At 39.9% G+C, this 27702-nt stretch overlaps 1 protein-coding gene across 1 annotated transcript in view; it reads left to right on the top strand.

Annotated features, from left to right (window-relative positions):
• Nucleotides 1-1173: 1173 nt before the first annotated feature.
• hs6st3b (heparan sulfate 6-O-sulfotransferase 3b) overlaps nt 1174-27702 on the top strand; it is a 61188-nt gene continuing 34659 nt past the window's right edge. The window contains exon 1 of the mRNA XM_020634411.3: nt 1174-2401. Within this exon, the coding sequence (XP_020490067.1) occupies nt 1854-2401 (548 nt within the window). The 5' untranslated portion in view covers nt 1174-1853. The remainder of the gene's footprint in view (nt 2402-27702) is intronic.

Raw genomic sequence — 27702 nt, 5'->3', positions numbered from 1 at the left:
CTGTATCATAAAGAAGTTTCAGACAAGTGGTCTTTTGCTGCTCTTTATTAACATTGAACAACAGTAGAACTCACTAAAAACTACCATAAGAAATCACCATTTTGTTTTGATTTTGATAACCCCCAAAAGTTGTCTTATCTCTTTCCTGATACTGTCCTATAATGCTTTTTGATGAAAAATATTTTTTTGCATTCTGGATCTTTGCAGTAGGTATAAATTGTAAAGAAAGGCTGTGACAAACCTAGCCTGACACCTGTCCAGTAGCAGTAGTAATAAGCATTAAAATGTCCATCTACAAATATTAAATTGATATGCTGATGGTCTTCTTTGCTTGTGTAGCTCATGGAGAGGCATCAGTATTCATTTCAGTCGGTTTCATAACCCGCCAAAAACTCCTCACAGGAGCTTTAAAAAACATTAGCCTATTAGGAATTTCCCTGATTAAATGAGCTGCTAGAGATGAACATGTAAGATAGATAGATAACCTATTTAATTTATTCATTCATTTTATTAATGTAAACAAAAATGCATAAGAAGAACTGACATTTTCTTATTTTACTAGTATAATATTTTATGTTAATTAGTGCTAATTTTACCCACACTCACACAACTCAATAACAAACACTGGCTGCAAAAAGTAGCCTATAGAATAGCAGATAAGTGTATGACAACAAACTGTAAAAAAAACAATACTAGTTGGAGAACAAGTAAAAGTGAAGCTGCAACATGACGCTTTACAGTGTGTGATGGTAAATGGTAAATGGACTTGAGCTTATATAGCGCTTTTCAGCCTTTCTGATGGCAGATTCATCGACAGTCATACCTTCAGGAAGTCCTAACAAAATTTGCCATGCTTTGCTAGCAGTGGAAATAGCCTACTGTGTGCATTGTTTTTATTAAGCTACCCACTTTGGGAAACACTTTTCAATGGTTCACTTGTAACTTTAATCATTAGGCTATATTGCTGCAGAGAAAGCAGCTATTTCACTTAATTGGCTCCCTATATAATGGACTGTGAGTTAGGCATATTAAAGTGGTCTAGGCTATTTGAAGGCAATATCCACTTGTGGTCTATAAGCGGAGGGATAGTACTGTAGGCTATCTTAAATCGTGAAAGGTCACACTCTGATAAATGCGCTTTTAAAAAAAAAGTTACAGCGGATTTGGTATTCATACGTGCTTAAATCTCCATGTTGTCTACGGTTCAGAGTCCGGGTGGGCTTCTGGCTTTGCACTGCGTTAAACAAGATTATGGGGCAGACGGGATGGGATGTAGGAGCGCTCATAGATCAACCACCACGACGAGAGCATAACGCACATCCTCGCACTCGGATGCAGCAGCAGCAGCAGCATCAGCAGCAGCATCCTCTCCTCTGTGGAAAGCTCTGCTTCAGCACACTCACACAGACCGCCAGCGAGGATGCCGCCGGGAGGATGCAGCGGAACAGTCCGAGCTGCGAGACATTTCTGCTGAGATAAGTCTGCCACCGAAATGACAGCACATTGCAATTTAGACCAGAATCAGCACTAAAGAAGAGGGGGACAAAAACTTATCAGTTGCCTAATTTCAACTTGATAGAGGAGCATGTGAGCTGCACGGATCTGTAGAAGTTGGATTGTCTCAAATGTTAATGCCATGACTCTTGACTTCGGAAAAGATTACAAGCGCATTGCTGCCCAGCAAGCAACAAAAAAAGGACTTTTCTTTAGTCAAGATTGTGTGTCTTATTTGATCAACATGTGGCATTTAAAGATTAGGAATCCATCCGAGGCTATGGAGGAGTATTGAGCCCATAAGAACCCATGGGTGCTGTTTATTATTTACAGTAATGGAATGAAGACACTATCCAGATATGATGGATGATAGACCCAGTAAGCTCATCTTGGTTCCTATTTTAGCCGTGCTTTTTGTTATGATAGGTTACCAGTACATATGCCCCGCTGGCAGCCACTCGTGCCACTTTAAGGCTGGGGAAAAATTGAGGGGGGTGAGCCTACTTTCCACCCCGTACATGGACAGCGATGATTTCTACAGAGATCAAGACCTGGAGGATGACAGCCCGCCTAAGGTGCCGTCAAAATTCAACTTCAGCGAGAGAGACCTTGGCAGACACGTGGAGTTCAACATCAGAGGGGACGACGTGATAGTGTTTCTGCACATCCAGAAGACCGGAGGAACCACTTTCGGGAGACATTTGGTGAGGAATATTCGCTTGGAGCAACCGTGCGACTGCAAGCCAGGACAGAAGAAATGCACATGCCACCGGCCAGGGAAAGAAGAGTCCTGGCTCTTCTCCCGGTTCTCTACCGGCTGGAGCTGCGGACTGCATGCAGACTGGACCGAGCTTACGAACTGTGTACCTGTCCTTATGGATAAGAAGGAGGCCCAGACGAATAAAAGGTAAAATGTGTGTGTGGGTGTGTTACATGTGCAAGTGAAAGGAAATCAAGGACACGCTTTTGAAACCACCAGACCCACAGAGCAAGTGTATCCAAGAAAATAGACATGCAATACAGATGCTCAGTGGCCCCCAAACCACTGGAGCCCCATAATAATTTAAAACTCAAGTTTAATTTTGTCGTGGTTCAATTCTGCCTACTGACTGAAATAGTAAAGTGAGCAGTGATAGATGGGATAGATGGAGCTCAGAAAGGAGTGAAGAAGTCTAAAACAATAGAGCTTTGTTGTCAACAGTACAAAGTCACAATTCAGACATGTCCCACTTTTTAAAAGGGATGCAGGCCTACATAAAAAGAAAGTGGTGGCTGCATTTAAAAAACGACTTGAACATTACTTTTCTTGACCTTCAGACATATGTCACTGTTTTCCCTTTGTGTTCACATCAGCCCCTCACAATAACCTTGTTCTTATCCAGCTGTGCAGGTGGAATGAATCTCCATATCTGGTAACCAGCTTTATTACTGCAGCTGTTTGACTCTCTTTCCCTCGATCAGAATGTTTTTGTAGCCTGAAGTCCAAATGTTTTGGCACCCTGTTCTGATTTCATTGGCCAAATGATGAAAGATTCAAGATTAAAAACTAACTTCAACAATTCATGAGGATAGCTAACAATGTTGAATGGTCAATGACAGATTTTATTTTATGAATTAAATTCCTGTCTATTAAGTTGTACAAAGTTGGTCTATTGCACTAAAACCTGTTCCCTACATGCGTGACCTTTGTGTCCTGTGTGATGTGTCTAAAGAACCCAAAGGTGTTCATGAAAACCAACAAGAACGTATACAGATCCAGTACACTTCTGTTGTTGTGTTGTAAGTGTTTCAACATTTATTGCCTTCCTGTTTCAGGGAAGACTTCATTTTATACCAAGATGTTTTATTTTGTAGTTGCAACTTGTTTGAAGAGCATTATCACTCTAAGCATTGTCTGTTGTAACTGCAGTAGAGAACATAATCTAAATAGCTTTGTAATGAATGTGAGAGAGATGCAGTGCAATAACTAAAGGGGGCAGATTTTAATGAAGTAGTCACTGCACAAACAATTTGTGTGTTTTCACTCAGCAGAGAGGAGTTTTTGTATTTCTTTTTGCAGTAAGTGTTTCTGTTGCTGCTCATTCTTAAATTTGAACAGCTTTAGTCTATTCATTAAAATAACACATGTCTATTAGTGAGCTACTTATCCTCACAGATAACTGCATTTCCACATGAAAAAGCACAGACCAAAGCCTGATTTTTTCTAAAATGCAGAGTATATCCCTCTGCGTTTTTGGAAAAATACAATCTTACACTGAGGTACACGAGCACATGATTTATTTCTGCTGTGCCAAGTGTTTCCTTTACTCAGGGAAGTGCTCAGTTGATGCGACAGCTCTTCATTTCACAGCTGCAGCATCTATTCTGCACTTACAGTCCTCGCTGCTCTTGTTCTTTAGTGGGCTCCCGCAGCAGCTATTCTGAGATAATTCTGCCTCGACCAGGACTGTTGGCAGACACACCATGTTAGACCCGCTCACTAACCAGCCACTGCACATGACACATTTGCTAAATGCAATGACTAATGGTATTATGCAGATTTTGGTCTTCATTTGATATTCTGTGTGAGAAATGCCTTAATTAAAATGTCTTAAGATGGTACAAGGGCTAGGTAAATGAAGGGAATTTGCAGAGCAAAATAGATTATTTTTAGCCTAATAAGATGCACTTATTACAAAAACTTCAACCACTTAAGGGTGCTGTGGGGAATACCAATCATACATCACAGCCAAATTCAGATGGCATTCTCTTGTCTTGCGGTTGACAGCCTCTCAGATTGAGTGCCTGTCTTTCCACAGTCTCAGACATTCACCTTGCCAGCTCTGGAGATGGCAGGGAACGGGGCAAGGTAGGCGGCGATGGCACTGCCTGCACGGGACTGTATGGCCTTTTCAGCCGGACAGGAGCGCTGTGCGTCGAGCCAGCCGTGCAGCCCAGGAAAGGTCAGGCGTGTCAGGCTGGATCAGAGTGCGTGTCCTGCGGCGTTTCTCCCCCTGGAGTGTGCTGTCAGTCATGGGAGAAGTGGAGCAGGCAGGCCCTGTGCGTCCTCTTGGGGCTTTTTTGGAGAAACATACCTCTAAGTGCAGTCCTTTTAAGTTGCTTTGCGGAGTGCGTCATGGCATTACCTTGTCTGCTGACTGAATACGGCTTGTTGAGCAGGTTGTTTTCCTCTCATGCTTTTTCAGAGGCCTGCAACAAGGACACTGTCTCTGTTTGATACGTTTGCATAGGCACACTGTCTGGGAAATAAACTCAATGCAACACTGGCTCACAATTCAAGGAGCGGATTATTGAATATGCTTTTCATAAAGCATGGACTGAGTGGATCCTGTCATGTTTTTTTCTTTTAATGAGAACGAGAGTATTCTCACTGCAGTGTCTTTCTGTCACTTCCCATAAGGGTGCAGACAGAACACCTGTCTCTGAGATTAGAATAACAATAACAAAGCTTTATTTGTATGGCGACAGGTCCGAGGTGAGGAAATTTGATTATCATACATACAGCCTGAAGTTCTCATTGTACAGTGAAATATAAAATAATGCACCTCATACAAAGCAGAGTCAGACCCAGAGTAGCCCATGTATAAATGGAAGTATTATCATTTTAGTTCCATCATGACTGAATATTTGCTATTGAGCATACATCAGGCAACATTTCTCACACATCAGAGAAACTGAGAAAAAAGCCCCTTCAATGGAAGCACAAGTTCACCCAACCAGCGCGCAAACACGTTCATGCATGCACATTACCATTCATGCAACAGAGCAGAGAGACTGTTTCTTCTCCCGGTGAGGTGACGCGGACTTTCACAAAGCATCCTCTCAGAGTGCCGAGTGTGTTCGTGTTTTAGAGTTAAAAGCAGGCGGGGCGGGGGACAAAGACAAACAAATTACCACTGATTCTATCTGAGTTTCTCTGCTATTCCACATTCTTCTTCTGAACTTTTAGTGTTTACAGCTCCACTGAAAGTGTCATAAAATCAAAGCCTTAACACACGGTTGACATGCAATGAAACACTTTGGTGGAAGATGGATGTTTTGTTGATAAACCAATGAATAGATTCATTTATCATGCCTCTCTCGAGGATAAAACAAGATTTGTCAGCTGAATAAGAAGTTTGTTCGGTCTACAAAAACTCTTCATGTAGTGCTTTGAGTCACATTTGAATTTTTGTTGGACTTTCATTTTTCTTCAGTTCCTTCAAAGAGGAATGCAGCAAAGCAATGTATGCACTTTGGTGCACCGTCTATTATGCAGATTTTTTTAGTTCAAATTCGGTTCAAAGCCAACCCATTACTCATGAATCACACTGAATCTACACAAACGAAGATCCTATTGAATTCTGTAAATAAATGTCAATCGTGGAGGTGGTTTCTTTCGCTCCCTCTCTGTTAGTTATGATTCATCTCAAACATCGAGAAAAAAGATTTGGGATTTGAAAAGTTAGGTTATTGGCCAAGAAAAATGACAAGGTTCTGGTGTGGATGGGGCCACTTCAACTCCTGAATTGTCAAACATAGATCAGAAAAGTTTTTTGGTAATTTTATTTTCAGTTTGATTTAATACAATTTGATATATCCATATAAGTGAAATCGCAGGGCACGATCCTTTACTTCTCTATGGGTTCCTCCCTGAGCCCCCTCCCAAAAACCAATCCCACTGCCAGACCTACGACCCACAGGGATCATCAATGTACGAGGTAATTGAGCAGAAAACAGGAGTTAAATTCTTGTTATAGACACATTTCTAAGTATGCCACTTCCATTTCCCCTCATGGTATCTGTGTGTACTTCTAGTTTCCTAATAAGTCATTGCAAACAAACATATCATCCTTGTTCGTGTGCCTTCAGCCCAGTTCGACGACACATCTTGTGATGAAGTGCTGTTGGAAATTCAAGTTGGGTTCGGAAGAATTGACTTCATTATTGCCGCCGAGTAAACACTTAATTTTCTCACATGCTTATTAGTGTCCCTAGGAGCCCCAGTCTTGTTTCTTGCCTCATTCATTTGCAACACATTAAGCAGGTACATTAATTCATTTTATTTGGTTAAAGGCCATTAAAATTCACATGGAGATGTAAACTATACTCAGACAAATGAACTGAATATAGTCGTGTTAGTGCTTTTTGGAAGAGATGGTACATCTCCACTGTCCCCCTTTTTCACTGTGGCCTCTCGATAATTTATGCACATGCTGATGTTGCAGTTTTTTTTATCAATTATAAAATCTTCATTAGCAGCTTTCTTGTTGCTTATGCATAATGAATGTTCAGTTCAGAAATACAGAGAGACCAAAGCTAATGCATGGGTAAAGTATAGAGTTGCTCTTGGATACACTCTTTGATGAAAAACAGAGAGAGTGAGATGTGTGCTTTAACGACAGAGGATGTCCTCTGCTGTGATTTTGAATAAAGACATTGAGATTACAGGGTCCTCTGGGTTTTTAAGTCATCAGGACTGAAAAGCTGTTTTTTTAATAAGAAAAGATAAACGATAAAAAATAGCAACAACTGTAATTCGTTCAAAAAGGGGAATCTTATTGAAGAATATTCTCTTTTCCTATAGCCTAATTGCTTTACATTTGATCACATACCTTTAAAAACCTTAATGCTGCACCATTTAAAAGTGAAAGTAGAAATCTGTGTGCATTATGACCTGATATGGTTCTGTTCCTGTTTGGGTAAGGTCACCAGTTTTATCATCATTAGTTACTATGTTGTTTGGCACTGTATCCAATGAAAGTCTAGTGATACTTAATGAGAATTATCTGCTTGGCTCGGTTTATTTTTTATTCATGAAGTTTTCTGTTTGTAACACCTCTTTATTCTGTAGCACGGCAAAGCTAATATACACATTCCCTTTATATCTACAACAATCATACAGGAGTAGAAACAGACCTACATACCTGGCACACTGATGATGTGACCCAGTCCTTGGTTTAATAACACCCCACATCATATTTTATTCATAATAAGTGATGCAGAGAAGGCTGCAATTACTGCGTTTACCACTTTCTGTTCTGATCACTGAACCGTGCTAGTCTGACTGTCCGCTACCTGTCATTACCAACCTCACCAAAATGAACATGAATATGTGGAGATCATAGTTAAATACAGAGCTGAGGGTGAAAAATTATTTCATTTAGAAATAGTAGCAAAACAAAAAGAAACCATCACCAAGTGCATCACTTCTCAAGTCTCTACTGTAGCCTAATAAAGGATCTTAATCAGATACAGGGTCACCCAGTTCCCATCTAATGGTAGATATGAGTACTTTTGAGATAAGTTTAAAGCAGACATACCAATATTAATTCCTCACAACATTATGGAATGTAAAATCAGAACCAAAGAGCTGACAGATGCTGTAACCAGATGTTGAAGACAAAAATAACAAGTAAATAGTGTAAGATGGAGATGAGATTCATTTTTGTGAAGTTTTATTTTATAGATCTTTATTTTTCTTAGATTGAGATAATATACATTATTTGATTTAATGCTCATTTCATTTATATTTACAATTTGTACTGTACAAGAGTATCTGTTTGATATGATGCACTATGCCTTTAAGGTTACCCATGGTTACGGTTTGAGGAGTGATATTGCTTTAAGACAAGTGAGGTGTCGCTGTTGTTGTTGGGCAGTCTTGGTATGTTATGCTTTGTTACGGACGGACATTAAAAAGTATGAGACGCACAGCAGAAGTTGTTCCCGTGCTTTTACTTACCCACACCCGAATATATATATTCAATTAAGTATGTTTAGTATTATAGTTAACGGCAAGACAACCGAGGATAATCAACATCATCCAAGAAGCGCCGTTACAATAGTAAACAGAAGGTTTGATCAGCAGCTGTAGTGTAGGAAGTAGAGAAGGGTGTGTCAGTGTTTTGAAATATCATCTGTTTGATAACTGGCTGCTCTATTTCCATGTGTCAAACTGTCCTTTGCATTATACCAGACCCCCAATATCTACTGAGAAAACATTTACAAATCATAAACCAAATACAAACACTGCTGCAAAATGTTTTTTAGCACTAAATGTATTGATTTTCAGTCCATCAAACAAAAGACATACTTGAAGAAAAAGATAGAGCAAATCATTAGTCTCTTTTTGTTCATACATATTTTTGGGAAAACAGTTTCTGATGTAGAGGTAGTTTTGCTTGTGTAACCCCTACTGTTAAATGTAGCAACGATTAGCTAGCCATCTCAGTTAGCTGTCCAGCTAGCTGTAACATTAGCTAACTCTGCCAACACTGGGAGTTATCATACAGCATGTTTCCGTTTTTTAATTAGCTTTGGACTTCAGTATTTGTTTTGAATTTGTATTGTTTCTGAATTTGCAGCTAGTTTCTCCTTCTTTTGTCTGTGAATATTAAAATAAATGGAGAAGCTAACATTCAACAAAAATCTCTTGTTGCCGTTTATAGACTTTCCTTCTGTGGACTCTGAAGCCTTAATGAAACAGTGAAAGCGCAGGACCCCAATGATACACAGTGACACACACAGCAGGGTAATGGATGGCCTCCGGACACACATGAACCTGCAGGAGGAAAGTTGAGCAGATTTACAGTTCTGGCGGTATCTTTAGATGTAGGAGGTAAAGTGCTCATCACAGTAATGGGATGTTTATTATGTGTGGAGCTGTGGGTGCCCTTACAGGCCTTGGACTTCCAGGGCACAGAGATTGCTTTTCATGTGCCATTAATTCCAGCAGTCGTCAATGCTGGCAGGTCTGAGCAGCAATCCAGTTGGTTTCATAATTAAGTGTTACCTCTGCGGAGAGAGAAGCAGCATATGTCAGACACTTGTTCACTGTCATGAAACGGTCAAGGAAGTCATTAAAAAGGATTCAAAGGAGACTATGCAACAGAAAATGTGCTTTTCTTTGTTGGAAACTGTTAACTGGCACCTTGCAGAAAATCTTACTTAGCAAGGGAAATTTTTGTTCTGCTTTGTAACAAGGGATCATTTTCTTCTAAAGCTATCAACCTGACTGACCTTTTTCTGTTATAATCATTACATTTTGACATGTTTTGTTGTATAACAATTTAAAAATCTATTATGTTTTTTGGTAGTTGCCTGCTGTAATTTTTTTACAATACTATCTGAATTATAGAATTTCCCCACTGGTAAGAAAAATGAAGTATATTAAATCCAGAAATTGCGGAAAAAGAATTCCTTGATGCTCAGATCCGGCTCTTTTCTGTGCTTGTAGAAACCCTGGTTTAATTGGGTGCCATTTTTTGGTCCATGGTGGTTAGTTCATTCTACTTTAACTATTTCATTTCAAGAAGCGAAAGACTGCTGTGTAAAATGTTGAGGTAGTGTATAGTGTGTTCTTTTCACTGCTCACCTAATTGAAGTCCTCTTCATTTTTGTCAAGTTCTCTGTCTTCCAGCACTTTTTTCTCTCTGTCTTTTCAGCATTTTGTTTTTCCTTTTGTGAAATTCCTCCCTTTCATTGCCAAAGTTTCAGCGGACTGACAAAAATATACCAGAAACTCTGAAAATCACTGAAAATGTATCAAAACCCTCCATGGCCCACTATGTGAACAGCATTTGTAGCAGATATCTATTTCTCACAGCAGTTGTCAGCTTTTCAGTAATATGAGGTCATAAAATTTAGTAATTGACCAATTAGAATCAAGTGTTTAAAGAAATCTGTGTACCAAAGTAGAGTAAGCAAGTTGCTGGTGAAAACAGTAGATCATTCAACATGCAAGAGAGCCAAAAAATTCCCCTCAGGAATAATTGGTTGTGACCAAAAACACAGCTGAAAATGTGTAAATATTGGTCCCATATTTGCTGAGTTGCCAGTAACACAATCAAAATGAATGGCAATGTTTCCCCCTATCTGCTGGATATGTAAGTAGGAAATTGCCAATGAGTTCACCACTGTCAACTAAAATGATAATACATTAAAGTGGTTACAGAAGTTTAAAATCGCTTAAAGGCTGATTCTTTTCTTCTTCCATGTGATGGTTTTGCCTCTTCCATTTGAAATGGGATTAGAATCCCAGTTCTACGCGGTAATCTTCTGCTTGATACACGATGCACCAAACAGGGAGGGAAAAAAAAACTGCAACCATTACTGCCATTGCATTATCAGCATTGGTGGTTAAGTTACTGCAGATGTTTTGCTATTGTCCATTTGGCTTGGAGCTGTTGGAGATGGAGCTTACCATCTTCCTCTAAAAGCCACTCTAGGTAATGAAAGCCGTGAAGCTTGCCAGGGACGGCTTGTGGCTCCTCTGATGCTGCTGTCAAATACTTGCTGGTCTGGCAAATATGATCCTCCAATCGTCTGATTCAGCTCTAATAGTGTGATTAAAGGATGGCAATTGGTGGAGTGGTGGGCAGGGACCCTCATACCCCAGTCTTTTTTTTGTAGGACTTGTGTAGACTTGGATCAGAAATGTTGGATCCAGCAAAGCAATGTCATTCTTTCACTTTGTTTTAATGGCATCATTTCTTAAAGTTTTAAGTTTGTAGTGTCGAAATGTTTTGGCATTAAAAGTTGTGTTTCTTAATTTGATCCACTCCGTCATATTCTGACTTCTGTTCCAAATCTGAGCTGCTACCACAATGAACTCTCAGATCCCAGGCGTGCTGTCATGGAGCTGTCCTCCTCACTTGCCTGTCAGCTTTTGATCAGCGTGAGATCACTCCCTTGACTGAAGTAAAAAAAAAAGAGTAGAAGCAAAGCACCTCACACTGATCTAGTTAAATGTAGTCATCAGTGTGATGAGAATGAGTCAGCTGGTGCAGTGATTCAGAAATTCTGTGTTTAATGTCCCTGAGAGGCCTGCTCGGTGGCTGAGGCGCCTCATGTGCTCCTATTATCAGAGGGGCAATTAACTTTGGCTCTGTCTTCCCTCTAATTGAGAAAAGAACATTCGAGTTCTATAAACAGGCCGTAAAAAAAGTAATTGTGCAAAAACTTGAAGATTTTTTACTAAATTCCTGCTGATCAAAAGCTGGCAGATCAGCAAGTTCATGCATTTGGCTTTGTACGGCTCCTACAGCGTTTTGTGCTGGGCTTCAGAAATATTTGGCTTAACACTGACTCCTTTAACTAGTTTAGCTTGTTTAAGTGTCACAGTTTTTAAATGCTCATTATATAACAAGATCAAATGTTGACTTTTTATTTTTGGCTCATGGCATAATTTCCAAGAATCATTGCGAGGCAGCCCCGGGTAACCTTCTTTGTTATGTAATTCATGGGGGAATTTCCTTCCTTTTCTTTGTGTGCACAGGTTATGTTTGTACTTGCGTCTTTGCTTGACACATTGACATATCAAACAGTGACATGGAAAATGCCAGCACAGGTACCAAGCTGTGTTATTTCTCAATTGATACCTGCAAGGCTAGTGCCAGGTGTAACTGCCTCCAGAGTTGATTTATGATAACAAACCTGGAGAAAGGTCATCCGTCCTTATCTGGGGCAAACCAGTGACAGCTAAGCTATACTGTGGGGAGGCGAGCGAAGGGTGCCTGACGCACACCTCTCCACAATTTGGATTCAGTGGTTGACTGAGCACCTGGCACACTTTAACTGTAAGCACAGGTAGAGTCACCTTCACACGGACTAATCTCTGCATGCAAGCGGGCGCCACCCTGTCCTCTTCTGCAGGGATAAGGAAGGAAATGTTTTGATGTTTTTGTGGCCTGTGCTGGCTGGAGATGTGGTTACATTTTTAAAAAACTCACAGTACTGCAGGTATTTCATGCAGGGAGGAGGCGCATGGAGGTTTGCAGATAGTAAAATCAGTCATAACATGTATGAACTATAAAGTCAATCCATTTAAAATGTAAATTCTTTACTTCTGGTTTGGACTGCATCTTTGCAGCAGCCTCAGTCAGACCATGGAGTGAGAGAGATTTGAATAATCTCATTGAACAGATTGCAGTCCAGATTGCCTCTTAAATTCCTGCATTTATAAATAGATGTTTGGTCCTGTTTTATTTTGCCAGATAATTATAGGTATCTGATCAGCATTGCACATCATTAGGGACGATACTTGCTGCCATTAATGATTTTTTTTACAAGATAATATAACAATCTGTGAAACAAAAGATTGACATAAAAATGACATTTAAGAATTATCTTCTTCCTATATATGCAAAACCTTCCCCTAGAATATAACTGTTGTATATTTTCCCCCAGTAGAAAGAGAAGACAACATCAGATAGTATTAGTTTGCTGTACGTTATGCTGCCTGAACAATATTTTATTTCCCACTGGAAAAGGATTTCCCTCTATAGATCAATTTATCTCACAGCTACCTACAGTATTGCAGTATAAATTGGGTCCCAGGCCACAGTATAATAAGTATGGATTGAAAATCTGTCCTAACAACACTCAGGCACTAGAGAATAGAGTAACATCTTGCGGCGTTGCAGCGTGCTGGTGTGGAACAAATAGCATTATGTCTCAGCACGTGTCGTGTGATACAGCACATCAACCTCATCATAGGAATCGGTGTCTCTCAACGAGAATCACTCCTCTTGAGGTGTTAGATGAAGGACTGGAGACAGACCCAACAAATCCAGGCATCACTTAAGTCCTCATCAGTCCCTCTTCTGAAATGCACAGTGGACTCTGCTCCATTCATCATTCTGTTTAAGCCTCCTCTCTCTGACTCTGTTTACCTTCTCATTGAGGGTGTTGAGAGGAAACTGTCCTAACACTGAAGGCTTCACTTTGCTTCATTTGTAATGCCAGGCCTGTCTGAATCATAATAAATTACATGGGGGGGGGGGGGGGGTAATATTAAGTGTCTTTGAGTGCTTCCTTTTCAACAGTACATTTGAATTACCAGCAAATGGCTTTTCCTTCTCTTTGTCATCAAGAAGCAGATTATGCCTTTGTTTAATATTTCAAGATGCAGAATAAAGCCGTGCATATTAATCTCCTACCAAAGAAAATTAGCATTGATTCAAGACTTTTTGAAAACCTATGAAAGCAAGTGCAGTGCAAAAGCCAATTTCAGAGCTTTTAGCAGCAACGTGCAGCAAAGTCGCTGGGTCTTTTCAGGCCCGCAGGGTGCCAACATGACTAATGGGTCTTACCTGGATCCTCTATTATCGACTTGCACAGAAATACTCAGGGATTGATTTGACTGCTTATGCCACCGTCATAATCTCCCCTCCAATGATACAGCTCCACGGCGATTTGTAAAAGTGCTGCTGCAGCCCTTTTTTTAAATGTCGGCTGTAATATCAAATCTGATCATGTAGGCTGCTCTGTGTGAGAGAAGAGTCGAGTTACTCCATTAAATTCAGTCTATTGTCACCTCTGTGTAACTGGAACAGACAGTTATATTCATTATGTCGCTTGGAAGAAGGCGTAGCAGAGGTTTATTCAGGTATTTTAGTGTTTTTACTGAAATGAAAAACTACTAAGTCTGCATGTAACATTGTGCTTACTAACTATGCAGCATTGTTTGATTGCTAAAGGTCTTATTGAATTGTTTTGTCCACAGTTGAAACGGCATTAAGAAGACAAAAAATATCAAGGCCAAGAAAAAACAAATATTCCAAATCGTCAGAGTTCCACTGGGATGCTTTGTAGAGATTTCTGATTCCTTTTTCTTTTTGCATCAAACATCTGTGTGCCTTAGGATAAAATGAACTCTATAAGGATTGTTGAGGGGATAGCTACTGTTAAGGCAACCTTGCTATCTTCTGACAATGATATAGCCTCAGGGAGCAATAGCCAACTTTTCAAGGCTTCTGGCGTAGCCATCTTTAGGCATAAAGGACTTCCTGTCAAGACTTAATTTTCCATGCATTGCCATTTTTTTTACAGCCTGGCTAGCAACTTAAGAAGTGAGATGGAGTTCAAGTTGGTAAACGATGTCAAAGAAGGCATTGTTATAGATGAGCTTGCGTGCAGATATCGGTTTAGAGACTTTTAACAGAGCTAAATCTTTCTCTTAAGTATGTGAATGAGTTTCAGGGTTGCATTACGGCTGATGCTTTCTGCCTCCTTTGCTCTTAACAGGACTGATTTCCTGCATACAAATAATTCCCACTGAAATACTAGTGAGCAAAACTCAAAGCACTAGTGACAAACCAGAACGCTTCCAAATCTGGTCCCAATAGTCTACAGATTCTGCATCTTTATGCAGAATATGTAAATAGAGATTATTGAAATCTATGCACTCAAAATATGCAACAAGACACCACCAACACCATCAGTCAACACAGCAAAGCGTTTTGTGTGCTCGATCTGTTTGTATTTACCATGTTCAGAGTGAGTCCTACAGCCATCTCCACTCCTCCAAAGTGAGAGAGGAGCGAGCCGGGCTCTAAGCAGCTGTTCCAGCAGCAGCCTGTGGCCTTTCCATGTAGATGATTGATTCAGGTGCGGCGAGAAGGCAGAGGAGGGATCAGGCTTTGGGCTATGTCCGTTAATCACACTGTATTACCACACAGGAGGCATTTATCACCAAACACCAAAGGCTTCAGTCCACGGGGAACACTGAAACCAATCTCCCTGCTTACATGCAATCCATCCAGGTCCAGGAAAAAGCAGCATTGTTGAGTGCGACCACATCCATTTTCTCTGTAAGAGGGGGATGTTCCAGAGAAAAAGTAAGAGGCAAGGAACAGAGAAGAAAGAATAGACTTAAAGAGAAGTCCTTGGAAAACCCTTTGTGATGTTTTTTTTTTAAAACCATATCCAAAGTCACAGCCTTGTGTTGTGTTGATGCCTCAGCATGGAGTTCAAGCACAGCTTTGCCCCAGGCAGTCAGACCTAAAACAGCCCCGCATGAAAACACTGTAAGACTTTGTAGCTCCACCACCAGGGTGGCTTCTTCTAGGGATGACGATAGAATACATTTCATTTTATCTTTCATTGCAAGGGGCATAAACAATAGAATCAATGTTCTTTGAGCCTTTTTTTTTTTACTTATGCAGTGCTGGATGACATTGCTTTGGGTACAGAAAAAGTTCAGCCAGCGTCAAGTTTCTTCTTTCTTTAATTTATCTTATTCCAGAGCCCTCAGCCTTTCTGTGTTGACACATCTGGGGCACCAGCACACATCCCATTGAAATTAATAAGGAGGGCGAGTTTTTGACAAGGTGCTGTTTTCTGTCTGAACACAGCCTGGACTCATGGGTGTCAGATGCAAACCCTTTCCCCTCATTGGGAGGCACAGCACCTTATCCTGCTAGCTGTGGGCTACAATTATTGGATCAATAAGAGTTTCGTAAAAGTTGCTCATATTGTCTGAGGCCCATTTGGAGGAAGAGCATGTTGGCTGGAAACGTCACTTAATAAATCATTCAAACGGGAGCTTTTTGGTGTGCGGATCTTGTTTTGCTATTTGTGTTTTTGGATCCAGCACTCACTGAGGGATGTGCGTGTCTTTTTTTGATTTGTCATTAAGGCCCATTCACAGACAAACTTAAAGTTTAAAATATACTAAGTCTTCTTTCTTCCAAAAGTGGGTGTTGTAAAACATTTAAAAAATGAGTGATATAATTTTTTCCATTTTCAGATAAGTTCTGCCACAAAAGAAGATCAATTGTTATATGACATGATGACACATAACGTTCCCATAGTGGTAAAAGACAGAGAGGATTTATTTCCTCGAATAACTTCAGATTTTTTAATTATTTTCCAGTCAACAAAAAGGGTCCAGTAACCCCAGACGATCAGTAAACCTCAACCTTTTTATTTCTTTAAGGCCATTTGCAGTCAACTCAGTTACACTAAATCATGATTTTTCTGTTTTATGGATTGTTTAGTTGATATTCTGTTGATATTAGGTTTAACTCTATTTGATGTTTAGAGAAGAGTTTTAATAAAGAAACATGTTTGCTAATACCAGCTTATTCTTGGCTTATTGTACATTGATTATGAAATATGCACCTGTTCGCATTTAAGCTGACAATGACCTTAGTGAGATCTTAAGGGTGCACTCACACTGGGCAAAGTTGTCCCGTGTGTGCTTAAGCATGATTGTTCCCCCTCCCCATTCCCCCTCTGGTCTGCACTCACACTGCTCCAGGACTAGCCGGGCCTGAGCACGGTTACCTCTTGATGATGGAGTAGAATAACTGTATGAGTGACTTTTTTCCTCTGAAAAATGTTAATGAATCACAGTAAAACTAAATATCAGCACTGGACTGATCAGTTAAAGACGTCTCTTCTGTCGTTATCCAGCATCTAACTGTTTTAGATGAAACCTTTTGATCATTTCTACTTACTTTAAAGTAAAAAAAAAAAAACCAGTTATTAAAAATGAGGAATCGTTATAGGCTACAATGGTTCAACTTGGTGCTACATGTGTAACCTAGGTTACTTCGTTTTCCTTACTTTCATAGGTGTCTTGTTCCTTCTTGGTCATTATCATCAAAATTAGTTAGCTAGAGCAATTTCTAAGATTTCTTTGTTTTTACCTTTTTCACTCAATGCCACATTCTACTACATTATACATAACATACCCTTATTATGGCCTCCAGGATCCTCACGCACAAGCTGCACCCAAACGTTCTAACATCTGACATTAGCGGTGATAATAGTTCTCCCAGTGCGGGGTTGTGTTTAAGGGCTTTAGAATAGTATGCTTCAGTACAGCAGGGGTCTGCCTTTGATTGAAGGTAAAAGCATATAATATAATGAAAGCTGCAATTATTGAACATATTCTAAGCCCCTGAATTGGGGTGTGTTATCCAGGTTTTTTTTCACAGCAGCATATGCATGTTTGCAAGTGTCTTTGACAACGCAGTTTGACTGCTCTTATGTATATTTTTTAGTACGTACAGCTTTGTGTTAATTAACATCTTTATCTTGAACAAAGTTGGAGCTGCTGCTTCCTGTTGTTTGGACCTATATGAAGGTTATTTTATATTCTCTGGAGTGTTCATTAACATTCACTTCATGCCTGTTATTTCGTGCCGTATGACTGGAACATGAAAAGCTGCATGAGAGACAAACACATGAATCCATCAGGGGTCTTTGCACATGCTGGGTTTGACATTAACATTGAAATGGAAAGTGTGACCAACGTGAGGTTGCATGTGTGACACCAGATGTAATTGTTCAAACGTAAAGGCCCAAATCCTCTCTCCCACAGGACCTTCACACTGATGCATTAAGTTACATCAAATAGACCTCTGTTTATACAAGGCTTTAATGAGCTGCTGTGTTTTGTTTAAAAGAGGCTAACCACAACCTCACTTGTAATAAATTTGTCTGCTGTTTTTTCCGGAGAAAGTAAAGAGAAGTGAAAGCTGTGCGTGAATTAAGAGTTTTCTGCTTTATTATCTGTTTTTTTCATGCAAGATCTACAAAGAAATGCACATCTTTTTAATGTCATCCACTTTTTGGAGCCCTCAGCTCAGTGGAACAGTAGCAGAATGAATTCCCATGTGTTGACAAGAGTGGCAGAATGTTCAGGAATTTATATTCATGGCTGAAAATGGAAATGGAACAACCAAGACGGGCGTCTTGCTGTGCCAGCAACACTTATTGATGTGCAGCGGAGGGGAGAGTGACATTTAACAGGGTGAGGATGAGCAGTCTTTGACCATCTTGAATACTTTGCAGCAGATGCCCTTGCACATATAAAAACCTGCTTGGAGTTTAGTTTGTCTTTATAGGGGACTGATAGAGGGGCCTCTGATTTCAGGGAGTCATTCCAGCTAGCCTCCACCTCGCCACAGTCGGGGGAGACAAACAGGAAAATCAATACCCCCACTCAGGACAGTTCACAAGAAGGGCCTCCCTCAGCGCTGCTATCTGTCAGAGTCAGTCCCTTGAGCGCGGTGGGACTAGAACTGCTGACAAGGTAGGTGTCAGAGCACACTGATCACACTGTTAGGGAGCGACTCAAGTCTTGTTCAGCACCGCGGACATCTTCGAACTGACAGAGACAGAGGACGAGATCAAAATGTTGCACTCAGGATATCTGCCCTTTACTTCCCACCTATTTCAATATGATCTTATCATTCTGAAAGAGGGAAATAAGATAAGATAAGATGCTCCAGATTGTTGGAGCAAGCCTGTAGATGCCTAATATCAGAAATATACAAATATACAAATATACAAATACTAAAACCAAATATTCAAATAAGAAATACAATTAAATAATACGATATAGTATACAATATACAATTAATTTGCAGGTGACAGGTATAGAATAAATATATTGCACTTAGTTATGCACGAGTAAAATAGGGGCTTTGTCAGTTAAACATCATGTCTGTGTGATTGGCAATAAAAATCTTCTGAAAAAGAGCCTTTAAGCATTAGCACTACATCATCTTTTATTGCCTAAGGTTGTTATATGTTAATTTATATTTTACTGCTGCTTCTTGTCTCCTGTGGAAATGGTCAATTCCCTAAAATACACTCTACAATGATAAAGAACAAGGTTGCTGCTACATTCTGCAAAATAAAAAGCATTCCAGAATTTTCAAAAAGCAGAACTAGTGCAAAAATTACTCCAGAACTGCACAAAAATTTAACATTCAGTAGCAAAGAAAAGCGACAAAAAAAAGAAGAAAAAAAAGTTAGGATCAGCACCTTGGAGAGCAACCTACCGACATGGTACACACACCTAACGGTGCACAAAAAGTCTTATGAATACACAAACAACACTTAACTTTAGCTGAAAAGACGAGGGGATAGTTGATGAGCTATAATCCATAGTCATGATTAAAGTTTTGGTTAAGATGAAATCAGTCAATTAACCTGTTGTTTACTTGTTATATGTTCACCACATATTAGCATTTCACCATGACAGTCTCTGTGGTGTAGACTGTCTACTCTATGTTTGAAAAGGCTTTGTAGTGATTTAGACTGTTGTGTCCGTTATATATTTTGCTGTCCATTAGCTGTGGTGCTGAACTACTTCTGACAAACATCTGTTTGTGACGTGTGCTGTCCTTGGTGCTGAACATTTTGAATTGATTGGCATTTCCTTTATTGTTTTTCAATACACGTTTGACACAGTCTCTTAAGTGTTTGTTCCTTTTATACATATGCTTTATTGGCCTAATAAGTGGCAATTTGTTTTAATGAAAGGATAAAGATATACAATATTTTGACACTTGTGAATTAGTCTTTATCAGCAGGGCCCTTCAAGAATGCACCACCCCCACTCCAGCCCTGCCCAGCTTCTATAAACCAATCACTGAGGCCTGACCCTGCCTCACTTAAGCTGGCAAACTCAAGAACGGCTTCTAAGTTAGCAAGTTAGCATCTGTTTGCTAGCTAGTGCAACAAAGCTGCCCATGTTGGTCAAGATACGTTGATTTCATCTTTCTCTTCCATCTATTCTGTTTTCATTCTAGCTTGAAGATCAGAGACAAATCCTGACGGAACAAAGAACATCAACAATAAGCACATAACATGTTGTTTTTAGTCCTCTATTTATATTTTGGTTTTAGTTCTGTAAATGGTCTGAATGTAGGAGACAGTCAAAAAGTCAGGTATATTTTCAGTATTTGTGATGGGGGCATTGGTTTGTGCTGCCATTGGTAATGAAGCCACCACTATAAATGGCCTAGTCATTCATGATTAACTGGCGTGTCATGCCTGAAGTAATTGCCTTAATTAGCTATTGAACAGGTTTCAGGGTTAATGGGACAACAGGTTGGCAGTGGACCTGATTTACTGTTGGGAGTTAATGATTTTACTCTCATCTTCCCCTCATTCCTCGAAATGATTTGATTAACAGTATGGCAGAAACAGACCCCCGTGTTTGTTAATACAAAATCAATTTCATGCCTGGCTGAGCTATCTCTCACAGTGTTTTTGTTGGGCGAGCGAGGTCTTCAGTCAGCCACTGGAGACGGGACGAACACAGAGCAGCCTGTAGAAGAGCGCAGACGGTAAATCTGTGAGTGCACTGCCTGTTTGAAAGCTGGCAGCTCTCCCACCCTGCCCACAAATTTACCTCCACTGAGCTTTTCTGTCATGACTGGCGGCCAATCTGCTGTGTTTCCCCAAGACTGTGTCAGAGGAATAAGCCTATTCGAGTAATTGGGAAGCAGGTACCGGAAAGTCTCCCCTGAGGTAGCAAGATCAATGTGTTTGGAAGTGTGTTTTGTGTGAAAGGCAAAAGATACAGTAAAGATATCATTCCTTAAATAGGTATATGCCATGACCACTTAATTGGCAAAATCCTGTTCCTTCATTGAATAAAGGGCAAATGCTGTTAACCTCCATCTCACTGAGAACAGTTTATACAAACAATTTGGCGGTGCTTCTCTGTGGCATATTGTGCCTGCAGCATGGCTCGGGTGTTTTGGCAGAGCGCTGGTGTCAGGGCAGCTTCAGAAATATTAAAAGCCTTTGGTTTCCTTTTCGTTCTTTGTCACAGAATGCTTTAGCGTATGAATACCCTTGAACAGGTTGTTCTTTGCAGCCAGCTGTGGTTCCACAGTGATGTTGGAAATCAGTTCACTTATGTATGAAAATGATACACTTAACATTGACATAATACAGGACTGAAACCACTGCTTTTTTTTTTTTTTTTTTGCCAATTGTAAGGAGTGTGTAAACCTTTTTTTACCACTCTAAACTGTGAGATTGTCATAACATGGATGTGAACAACAAGACATGGTTGGTTTTGCAGAATCTGACTTTCAGCATAAAACTAACTGCTTTAAGTTTGTAGCAGCACAGCTAAATTTGATTTATCTCAAACACAGGCATATCACCAATAACACCTACTATCAAGCAAGAAACAAGTGTTGCAAGGACCAGCAATTTCAGCTCTGTCATGTTTTCAATGTTACACTAGGGCCAGGCAATTTCATGATTTTACTATCAAGTATTTGCAATAGTAAAATTGCGATGGCAGTTTGGAGTATTCTAGTTAGATTGCGTGAATTCAGTGAGGAAACCTTGCTGTGGGGAATAAAGCGCATTGACATTTGCTGATCCAGTCCTGTTGCAGACAGATTAAGGGCATACAGGGGCAGCAGTTAAACGCAGGGAAGTTTCTGCTGAGCTGCAAAAAACAACAACTTTGCACCAGCCCACGAGAGTCATAAAGGTGCAGCCGGAGTGGAGTGAATGGAGTGTGAGTGTATGCAGTGTATATAGGTTTACACTGGGTGGAGGTTAGATCGATCTAAAAAAAAGTGTGCTTCATAGTGTAGATAAACAAGGGACTGAGTAAGGAGGGCAAGGATTCTGAGTTATGCTGTGGCCTCAGAGGAACTCAACCACTTGTATTTCTTCATGTGCCGTGTCATGACATCAGAACTCACAGCATTACATCTATCAGCCTTGCTGTTTGTTCGGCACTGTTGAATTGTTACGACTCCGCACACATCAGAGCACTTTTCGCTTCAAAAAAGGCAAGCCACGACGCGCTCCTCCTCATCGGGAGCTGATATAACCAGTGTCACAGTTCTCCTGTTGCTCTGAAAGTGGACAAGTCATGCATCACTTGTGATGAGGACACTGATGAAGTTTGATCATCTGTGGAGAAACAGCGAGAGGATCAGAAGCAAGTGAGAAACAAAGATGTCAGCACCCTTCTTTTGGCTCTTTGGGTCCCTCTTTGTTTCTTCCTCTGTGTCTCTTTCCGTCTTCTTCGTCTCCCCGCAGCCTCTTGATCAGCTTGTCAGCGTTTGCGATGCCTTTGTTCATTGAGCAAGTCGTTCTGCTCCGGTTGTCAATGAAACTTTGTGTCTGTGAGCCAGCTAAGCACTCAAAATCCCACTCATCTGTCAGACACAGCAGTTACTCTCTGCCTTCTGATAAGAGCTGGGCTCACGGGGGGGTGCAGCAGCAGCAACTGTCTCATACAGGAGTGAAATATTTTATGTGAAATGCTCAGGTGGAGCTGTATTCATATTTGGGCAGACATTTTGACCTAAACATTAATTGAACCAGCCATGTTGTTTCCTGCCAGAGAATAAAACCTGTAACCACTTTGTTTAATGGTGGGATTGTTGAGCTCAAATGGCGGCTCAGGTTTGGTTAACACCTGATTTTGATATAACTGACAAGGTGTGCTGCATCACTGAGGTACAGTAGATATTAAATTACAGTCGTTGGCCTGTGTGTACATGCAATACTAGAATAAAAAGGTATGTGTGAGCCTCTGTGTGACATTCTACTGAATGTCTCTGTGAATTTGTTTATCCATCATTTTAGTCAATGCTTAAATTTCCTAAGTATATCCATCATCAATGGATTTACAAGAAATTTGGTTCAGATATTCATAATCCCAAAAGGAAGAACCAAGCAGAACTTTTCATCCAGCAACATCATGTGGGTTGACTTTAAGTGCTAATTTGCAAATGCAAAGACACGACCAGGCTCATTTAAAATGGTGAACATGGTAAATATTGAACTTGCTACACACCGATGTTAACATTGTCATAATGCTGTGAAGTTGGAGGGGCATTTTTGCTCAATGATCTTAAAATCATGTAGTAGATCTTTTTTTTTTTAAATACAAAAATAAGGTTGTCCGACACATCCCAACTCAGTTCTAAGTATGTCGGCGTGCTTTGGACGGAGCCCCATTGTGCCTGTATATAGCACAATGGAACTGTGGCATATTTTATTTTCCGTCCGGTATCTGGATCAAAATGTTTTACCTTAATCATAATATTATCAATCTGTCTACCGGCCTACCCATTCATCCATCCACTTGTGTCATGTTGACTTACTGAACGTCTTTAACCACCACTAAGAAATGTTTCTACTTTTCCTTTTGGTACATTCTGTGTCTTTAAATTGAAAAAGAGAGAGATAGATTTAAACATAACTGCCCCTGCTCATGGTCCATGTTGTTCTCTTTTTGTCAGTTCAGTAGTTCAGTAGTTTAGGTTACATGTCTGGTCTGCTCTTTGAAGCTCATGCTGTAATGGGAGCTGATCAGGCAGCAACAAAAGCTCTGCAGGTCTGTCAGCCTGGGACCCTGCTGCTGTCTCCCACTGGACTGTATCATAGCAGCATGACATGAGGAAGATAAATCATTGACGTTATCAGGTTAAGAACCCGGGGGCCAGACTGGTTCTCCTTTGCTCTGCAGGCGATCAGGGAAGCTGAACCACTTGGCTCCTCAGAGATGGTCACAGTTGATAGCTTTTAAATGCTACAGAGCACCGAGCAAAGGTAGTTATCGCATGCCGCAGCACAAGTCTGAGCCCTGGCTAAATGTGTCTGATAATGACGGTCAGAATCTTCAATCTCTCTGGTTGATGCAAGCTGTTCACAGAAGAGCAGCAGACAGGAGGGGGATCTGACACCGGCATCACTCCAAACAGTAGAGCTGTGACCCCTGTTCATGAACTGCACTAACAAGCATCCGAAGCAAAGTCCTGAAACCCAAAAATCAGATCGCTTTTGTGGTTGTTTTGTTCCTTGCAGACGGTGTCAGACATCTGCTGAGCATGACAGCACACTTTTCCCCCCCCTTCATTTTTATTGTTTGTCATATGTGAGATGCCGCGGGATCTGTGATTTACAGGCAAATAAAAATCCAATTCAGGGGTTTGGACTGAGAGACGTGATAGACTGCAGCATGACGTGCTGGCTGCTGACTGAGCCGATAGACGGATAGAAGGAATGCTGTGTCCATCTGTGGGTCCATCTGGTGCGACGGGGAAGAGAAAGCAGAGCTAAGAATGTCCATCTAATCGAGGACGCCGAAAACCCCAAATCAAGATTATGCACAGGACATGACCTAACATGGGATTGCATGGAAATCATACAATAGAGAATACGAAGCTGGAAGTGTGACAGAGATGATTTCAGGGCGGTTTAGGGCTGGTTATCTCTGGTTCCTCAGGCTGTCTTGCAGGAAAATGAACATAAAAGTAGGAAAGTTCAGATCTATATTTGTGATTACGTGTGCTTTGAATCTGGTGGTAGTCTTTGGACATTTATGTAGAACGCCTTTTCATACGTCCATCAGCTGAAGGTTATAGTCTCAGCCGACGCGCTACACTCCCAACTCTATTTCTGTGGATAAAATGTTAGTATTGATCGAACAGTTGAGCAGAAGCCTCCCTGTTTGTGAGGTATGACCTTTCCTATAGTGTTGCATGATGAGATCGATTATAGCTATACACATTATATCCACGAAGCACACCGCTTATTTCCCTCCTCGCGTATTGATCTTGTATCATTTCAAGGCAAAGCAGTGGAAAAAAAAAACCCAGTATGAGGTTTTTTATCTGTGAGACATTACATGGATCAATGAAAAACAGCTTATGTTATTAGATTTCATCTTTAACCAGACATTTCAGAGTACCTGCTTTTTTTTTTTTCTTTTTGTATTTGTGTATGACAGGGCGACACAGCACGGCACAGGAGAATGTTCTTGTTTTCTCAGTTGAAAACAACAAAAAGTGCCAATTAGAAGAGTCCCTGTGTGTCGTCCGGAAAGGTCATTTTGACAGTCTCATATTTCCACTGAATGCCCCTCATACTGCGAGGAACACACGCCAACTACTCTCACAGCCAGAGCGGCATAATGAATTTTTATTTTAGTCTAAGGGTATTAAATGATGGTTGTCAGTACAAACTTGTGCATTGGTAGCAACATGAGGTGGTATGCAGCAAAATACATTTGTGAGATTTCTGTGGCTTCACAACATTAATGATGTAATTTAAGAGGTTTTTTTCATCCGTCTAACAGCAGGTGTCCAACAATGTTTTATGCAAAGAAATGAATAGTCTTTGCTATATCTGCGTTTTCATAAACTGTATTTCAATTAATTAATTTCCATATTTTACACTTAATAGCAAAGCCTATTTATGTCTGAAGTACATACAAGCCAAAGATGTGCTTGTGGAACAATGAAGCCATTACATAAGTCATATATGCTCTTTTAATCAATTAGAAAATACTGTGAAAAATAAATACTGTGGTTGCAATTCTTTCACCTAATTAAACAGATCATTATCATATATGTTCATGACTTTTTGATTTAGGGATGAAAATGAATACTGATGTTTCAGATGTCTGAGAATCTTCACAGACATTTTAAGTAATCCACTTTCGCCTTAAAAAGCCAATAACAAGCAAGCTTTTTTTCCTCCTATGAGAGATTGTATATGTTGTGATGTATTTGTGTACATGCAGCACAGCGGGTTGTGTGTGATTTAGTTGCTGCATTGTTTGTGAGGAGGAATCATAAAGCTGTGTAACACCATGCAAACTCCAACCCTGCTCCATTTCACGTGAAGTAGAACATGAAGATTTAGCTTTTTGTTGAACTCATATTTAAATGATTACCCTTTAAATATGTTCAGACATGTATACCTATACAATCATAAAAACATACAAAGTACTATACAGACAACAAACACACTGGATTGTAAAGAATTCTAGAAAAGGTTGCGTAACATTTATTTATTTATTCATTAATTTATCATTTTTAATAGTTGCATTGTTTACATAAATGTACAGCTATGCTAACAGCTCGGTGAGGATCGTTGAGGCACAATTGTGCTTCCACAAAATGCTGGTCAGCAGGCAATTTCAGCATGCTCACACAGTTGCTTATTAGTTTGAGAATAAAATACACTTCATGGTGGCACTGAGATTCAGGAGAAAACCAAAGTCATTGGGATTCATCCTCTTGGAAACATGAATCCTTGTGCCAACATGTATGCCTAACAATCAACTACCTGTAGACAGAATGAATAGACCATGCACCAGACAGACATTACCACTATTCTAGTTTAAAAGAATATACCAATAACAGAGGGACATTTTATGTTTCTCAAAATATCATCATCAAAGTTTCTGTTTCTATTAGAATGATGTACCTGTGCTGGAAAGATAATTCCCTTAACAAATAAGATTATTTTTATTGTAATCTAAAAAGACCTGATAACATGCTTATCATGAGGTGTGACTGTAGCTTGACTGAAGCAGCTGCCTTTGACCGGTGTACCTGCCTGATAAGAAATGAATCAGTCCCATTGTCCAGAATTTGCTGATAATTGTAGACTGTTTTTAGTTTTTTTTTGTTTTTCTGTCTTTACCACCCTATGCTCCAAGAAAAAACAAAGTATTTCCATTTGTCAGTGTTTTTCATTTTCCTTTCCTCTATTACATTTCCTTATGTCTCCTTTGTATTTCTTTTTTTTAATTCAAGTCATGACAAAAGATGAAATAGATTATAGATGTGAAAAAAGAAAAAAAAGCAGGTTAACAAAATCAGCAGCTCAAAGTTATTCAAGCTGAATTACAAACTGAAAGGAGCTCAGTATCTGACAATGTTTTCCCCATTCCTACAGCTTTTATTTCAAATATTCCTTTAAGCCTACATTTAAGAGCAAGAATCTATTAAGGGGTCTTGAAGCATCTGGCGCACAGAGTATGATTGATTTAAAAAATATATATTATTTATCAGCTTCTAAAGAATGAAAGTAACACTTACTGTTAAGTATGTATCAGTGTTGTAGCTTAATGGCTGTTTTATGATCTCTTCTCCCAAAAGCCATGAAGCACAATCATACTTTACATAGTTAAGTACCACTGTCGCCCATCACTCTACCCGTTTAGCATTAAAGGTCGTAAGGTTTTATATCAGTAATGGTGCCTTCTGTTGCTGTAATGAGGGGGAAATGTGCTCGTCAAAACACATCGATGACAGATCATTGACTGCTCCATGTGATGTGAGGGCTCGATTGATACACAGTAAACGAGCTCAGACATACCACCTGTACTAGTTTGTTTATCCTGACACCAGTTCACACCTTTACAGTCCCTCACTGAGCAGAGATTCATATTGGAACTGTGGAAGCACGGAGCAAAGAAGAAACAACAGCTCTAATTAATTAAGTGGGGAAAACATCTCAGCAGGAGCCAGACACAACATTTTATATCTTTAATAACTGCTGTCAGAAAATAGGCTCCTCCATTCATTCTCTATTAACGTTTATACAGATGAGTGGAATGGATTTCCATGACAAAGTGTTGTCATTATGCATCTCTAATTCTGTAGAGAACAGTTCTGAAAAACAGAAGAAATGTAGTTAGAATGGAAGCTTTGCTTTCAGACATTACTCAGATCAAATGTTTTTCATAATACCATCGATAATGTTTGTATTAGCTCTGCAACTCCTGATTCTTTTTCATGTTGAAGGTAAAAAAAGGGCAAACAGTTTCATCTTGATTGCCAAAAGAACAAATTAAACTCAAATTTCTGTCACGTGAAGAAAAATCACAAATTTTATAAACTGTGAAGCTGGAAAATAATG

This window comes from Labrus bergylta, chromosome 13 (genome assembly GCF_963930695.1).
Source record: "Labrus bergylta chromosome 13, fLabBer1.1, whole genome shotgun sequence".
Classification (NCBI taxonomy): domain Eukaryota; kingdom Metazoa; phylum Chordata; class Actinopteri; order Labriformes; family Labridae; genus Labrus; species Labrus bergylta.
Note: the sequence above shows the minus strand (reverse complement) of the source record. Positions and strands in the feature narration are given on the sequence as shown.